Source organism: Setaria italica, chromosome IV (assembly GCF_000263155.2).
Source record: "Setaria italica strain Yugu1 chromosome IV, Setaria_italica_v2.0, whole genome shotgun sequence".
Lineage (NCBI taxonomy): Eukaryota > Viridiplantae > Streptophyta > Magnoliopsida > Poales > Poaceae > Setaria > Setaria italica.
In genome coordinates this window covers 9,842,548-9,847,838 of record NC_028453.1, presented here as the reverse complement: position 1 = coordinate 9,847,838, position 5,291 = coordinate 9,842,548, and the positions used below count along the sequence as shown (strand labels likewise).

General features: G+C 40.6%; 1 protein-coding gene across 1 annotated transcript; it reads left to right on the top strand.

Annotated features, from left to right (window-relative positions):
• Positions 1 to 1,673: 1,673 nt before the first annotated feature.
• On the top strand, positions 1,674 to 3,305 carry LOC101759465 (anthranilate O-methyltransferase 1). Its single transcript, XM_004965062.1, has 4 exons — positions 1,674 to 1,748; positions 1,847 to 2,236; positions 2,478 to 2,732; positions 2,946 to 3,305. The coding sequence occupies exons 1-4, from the start codon at positions 1,674 to 1,676 to the stop codon at positions 3,303 to 3,305; spliced, it is 1,080 nt and encodes a 359-aa protein (XP_004965119.1).
• The last annotated feature ends 1,986 nt before the right edge of the window (positions 3,306 to 5,291 follow it).

Here is a 5,291-nt window from a genome sequence, read left to right as displayed (position 1 = left end):
TTGTTATGCTATTTCAGTAGTATATTAGGCCATGTCCTATGCTTTATTAAGTTATACTCATAGGCTTAGGCTAAATCTATGTTACCGCATCAGTTCGTTGCGCCTTCGGGCTTGCTCTAGTTCTATGCCTGTTGATCATCATGGTCGGGGTTCTGGAGGGACTAGAGTAGTGATCACGAGTACGAGCATGGTGCTCGGGCGCGTTGGGATCCATCAAATATGACTGTGCCCCATGGTCTGAGGGGTAGGCGGCAGGTGGTGACAGCCTTATCCATCCCTTGTAGTCCCCCACATACTGATATAGTATAGAAGTTCTGAAAGATACCTTGCCTTGGCAGATCAAGGATGGGTATTCTCCCCGTAATGCTATGTGCCTAGACTTAGCTATGATTATGTGCTTGTATGACCTTTGCTAGTACAAATAGATTCCATTAGGGCCTCATTTATGCATTGCTCCCGCTAACCTTAAGCTTATTATTTTATTCTTTATTCTTGAGATTGGTTTATGATTGCGTCACATTACCCTCATATAATTATCATGGCTTACCTCTGTACGAACATTGGTCTATTAGTTAAGCTTATGATCCTGGATATGTATCCGATAAATCCTTTAATACCAATGCCATCCTTTGAAAAAATATAAATAATGATACCTTGAATACTCTCCGGGTGAAATCCTACAACGGTATATCCGTACGCTTGCAGATTTATTCTTAACGTTAAAAAATACCAACACTCTATCATTTGGACACTTGAATACCATTGAATAATCCTAGATACCGTAGCTTGGTCACTTGAATACAACCATTTGGATACGAAAAAATACCATCATTTGGATCACTTGAATATCATGATTTGGCCCCTTCCTTGGTTTGGTTTTCATACTTGGAACCTAGAAAATCTACAAGATACATGCTAGACAAGCCATTAGTCCCAATGACTACCAAAATTAGAAACAATAGCCTAATGAGGTCATGTTCTTACAGAACCATTACATTATTTTCTTCTTAGCAGATCGTGAATGCGTGAGGAGTAAATTATTAATCCTGACGATGCCACTATGCAAGCTGAACAACGCCTCGTTATAAAATACAAAAATGAAGTGGTCTGCACGGTTCGGCCGACATGGCCAAATGGGCCTGTGCAAACTTGTAAGACGCCATCGGGCTAAAACTCGTGATCTTTGTGACAAATTTTCAGATCGCTGCCAGGTACGCAGTTCTATATGCCTGACAAAAACCATCAAATTAAGCGTAGGTGCCAAGAGATAAGATCCGGACAGCACCCTTGATTTCGGTATCGTCAGATCGTGGAATCGTTTAGTACATTCTTTCTTATTCAGCTGTGCTCCTATCTGGCGATTCCGCGATTGATCTGAAAGTAGGCAGGTGCACCATGCATGTCTTCCTTTTCCTATATATGGAAAGTTCTTTTTTTAATCATGTACTCCCTGTTCTAAATCACAGATCGTTTTGATTTTTTTAAACCATAAACTTTGTTATGCACTTAAATATACTTTATGTATACTTTATGTCTAAATGTATAATACTATCTATACATTTAGAAAATTTAAAACGGCCTATAGGACCGAAGGACTACTCCTGCATATATAGAAGGGTCATGGTGCCCTCCAGTTTCCACGATGTGATGAACCCATTGGTGGAAGGCATATCATGAGGATGGAGCGTGACTTCCATATGGTGGAAGGAGATGGAGAAACCAGCTACACCACTAACTCCAGACTTCAAGTTTGTACCTGGAATTCCCTATTTCTCTCTTAGCAAACATGCGTGATAAAAAGTACTCTCCATCTTACCTTTCTATTTTTTCCGTCTGTATGTCCTAGCAAAAAGCTTTGTTCGAGACTAAATCAGTGCTCCAGGAGGCTGTGAGACAAGTTTGCTCTGCTCTCCTCCCTCCAAATCTGGTGGTTTGTGACCTAGGCTGCGGTCCGGGTGACAACACACTCATCTTCCTCTCGGAGGTGATCAAAGCCAGTAGCAGCCATAATGTGCCGGAGATCCAATTCTTCCTCAATGATCTGCCGGGCAACGACTTCAGCCATGTGTTCCGATCAGCTGAACGGTTCAAGAGCTCAGTTACAGCATATCACAAGGGAGAAAGACGGCTTCCGTTCCATATTGCTGGGCTATCCGGGTCCTACTACATTAGGCTTTTCCCTTCCCAAAGCGTTCATCTCTTTCACTCATCCTGTAGCCTCCATTGGCGTTCTCAGGTACAATTCAGGCTGAGTAATTTATTTTTTTATACTCCTTCCGTTCCAAATTGTTAATCATTTTGGTATTTCTAGATTCATAGAGTTTGCTATGCACCTAAAATATACACTTATGTCTAGATATATAGTAAAAGTTATGAATCAAGAAATATCAAAAAAACCTACAATTTGGGACTGAGGGAGTACATATTCTTTCTTGATCATCAATGTGCTAAGAAGATTGGCACTGTATGCCATTCAGCTTCCTGATGGGTTAGACGGCAACAAGAGAAACATTTACATTGCAAAGGCCACACCACTGTCTGTGGTGAAACTGTACCAAGAGCAATTTCAGAAGGACTTGATGTTATTCCTTGAGCTGCGGTATGATGAACTAGTGGTTGGCGGGCAAATGGTTCTGACTTTTCTTGGGAGGAAGGAAGAGGATGTATACAGTGGCAATTTGAACTATCTTTACGGACTACTCGCACAATCTCTTCAGTCTCTTGTTGAGAAGGTATATATGTTATAATGCAAAAATATAGTAGTATGCAGTATGTAAAAATTCGTATGACTACTATTCTTGGAGTAGAATGCAAACGATTATAAATCAGTTCAGTAAAATCTATGGTTGCTTTATTTCAGTAAAATCTATGGTTGCTTTATTTTGAGGAAAGAAGAGTTAATCTTGGAACTAAGCTCACTTTAATGTATATATATCTTGTAAAAGGGCCTCGTGGAGGAAGATAAACTGAACTCCTTCAACCTACCAATCTATGGGGCGTCCATTGATGAAGTGAAGGCAGCTATCAAGCAGACTGGGCTGTTTGACTTCAATGAATTTAAACTATTTGAGTCAAACTGGGATCCTTATGACGACTCTGAAGATGACAATGTGCAAGATAACATCCAGAGTGGGGTGAATGTCGCAAAGTGCATAAGGGCTGTGATGGAAACTCTTTTTGTAAGCCACTTCGGTGAATCCATTCTTGATGCCCTCTTCAAAGAATATGCAAGCAAGGTAGCAGAGTATCTGGAAAGGGACAAGGCCAAGTACTCAGTCATTGTCCTGTCCTTGCAAAGAAGATAGGCATACTGCACATGTTATTGATCTTTCCCATCTTTATCTTCGTGTATTTTAGTTTCATTGATTTTGTGGTATGATAATTTGATTGTTCGCAAAGCAATTTTGAGATGTTACCATGGTATATTAATATGTTATGTTTCTTGCAAAACAAGAATATTAATATTCTAGGTGTTCGTGTTCCCGTCGTACACTTCGAACTATCACAACTAGAGAAACGACCATTCATTCAATGTGTTAGTACCGGCCATATTTTGACCCTGTACTAATGCTAATATTAGTACCAAGTTCAAATCTTGGGGGTCTCCGGAAGCCTTTTAGTACCGGTTGGTGTGTTATAACCCGGTACTAAATGTTCCTCCATGGTTACTTCAAAAGTAAAGTATATCTAACTCTATCACATGTGCTGTGTATGTGAGATGCTAAGGGTAAGGTTTGAGATTGTGAATTCGAATCTCAGGTACTGCGCATGCACATATGCAAAACAAATTAGAATAGGTACCATTAATACCGAGTTTTAGGAGCCAATATAGTGATACAAACAAATTAGAATAGGTAGCTTTTAGTACTGGGTTTTAGGTATATCAATACCGGTTATGAAACCGGTATTAAAGGAGGTTTGGGTCCAGTACTAAATGCCACTTCTCCAGCGGTGTATTCAAATTGTGACTTTAATTGTGGGTAATTATAGCTAGAGCAGTAGTATACATACCAATATAACATCTATTAGAACTTGCAAGTCGTCCTGACTCCCACAAAAACGGAGCAACACTCTTCATTTTTCTTGGTTCGAGCACATGAATACGGTTGTTGGGTTCGTGCGACGTACACGACTGGCCTTGGGGATTGCCCCGTTATTTTTGTTACCCCTCGACAGAGATCACAGTTCTTTGTAGACTCTCAGTAAAGAATTTGAAATTCTCTTGTAGCACCTCGACCCAACAGAGATCACTGTCATTTGTAGACTCTTAAAAAATTCAAGGTACGGAGATGGAACTCCATCTCGTGAGGAGACCGGATCAGCTTCGTAGCAAGCAGAGCAGACGGCGGCCCAGTAAGTTGTTATCGATCTGCTTACGACTTGGTAGCGTGCGCCATGCAGCTTCGGTCTCTTGGTCACCTTGGTTTCTCCGTCTGCTCGACGCTAATGGTGCCTTCTATCTAACTTCTGGAGGCGGAGGCTGGTTAAGCTTCGTAACTTCAAAGCACGTTACACTACGAGAAACTATTTAATCTGTGACGAAACAAATATGTCATAGATCGTTGAAAAATCGTAATAAAGCAGTGTCTGTGACGATTTCAGATAACTTTATGAATTGAGCATCACAGATTAAATCGATCGACGTTTCTTCATAATCTTCATAGATCAGCACAATCTATGACGTTTCTTAACCATCATAAAACACTTCTAGGCCCGCGCAGCCCAGCCCAAGAGCAATATCAATGACGAAAATAAACATCATAGCTGGTTGGTACCGACAACGTGAGCGATGACATGGCTGCTGATATCTATGTTGACGTGGCTGCTGATGTGCATACCTACGTGGTTGCTGACGTGGCTGCTGATGTGTATGCTGACGTGGCTGCTGAATTGTATTTCGGACCATAAACTTTTCAACCCATCAAAGAGGCCCATCAAATTTCAACCTAATCAGTCCATTTATCATAGCAACATTTCAGCCCAAAAGACATATATAGTAAGTTTTCAGCCCATTTATCAAAATTATAGCATATTAGATTCAATATCTCATAATCTCAAAAAAAATCAATATCTCAGGTTAGGTTACATTCAGAAGCACATCACAATACCTTGCATCCACCGGACCTTCTCGTCAATACTCTACAACCAAAATAAAAATATGCATTAGTACCAATATATATAGTACTTTAGCTGCTAACAGATCTGTATAGATCAAGGGAAGAGCAAGGCCTACACTAACAGGTGCAGTCAAACAGGTGTCGAGGGGACGAATGATGTAGTCCGTGGGTAGG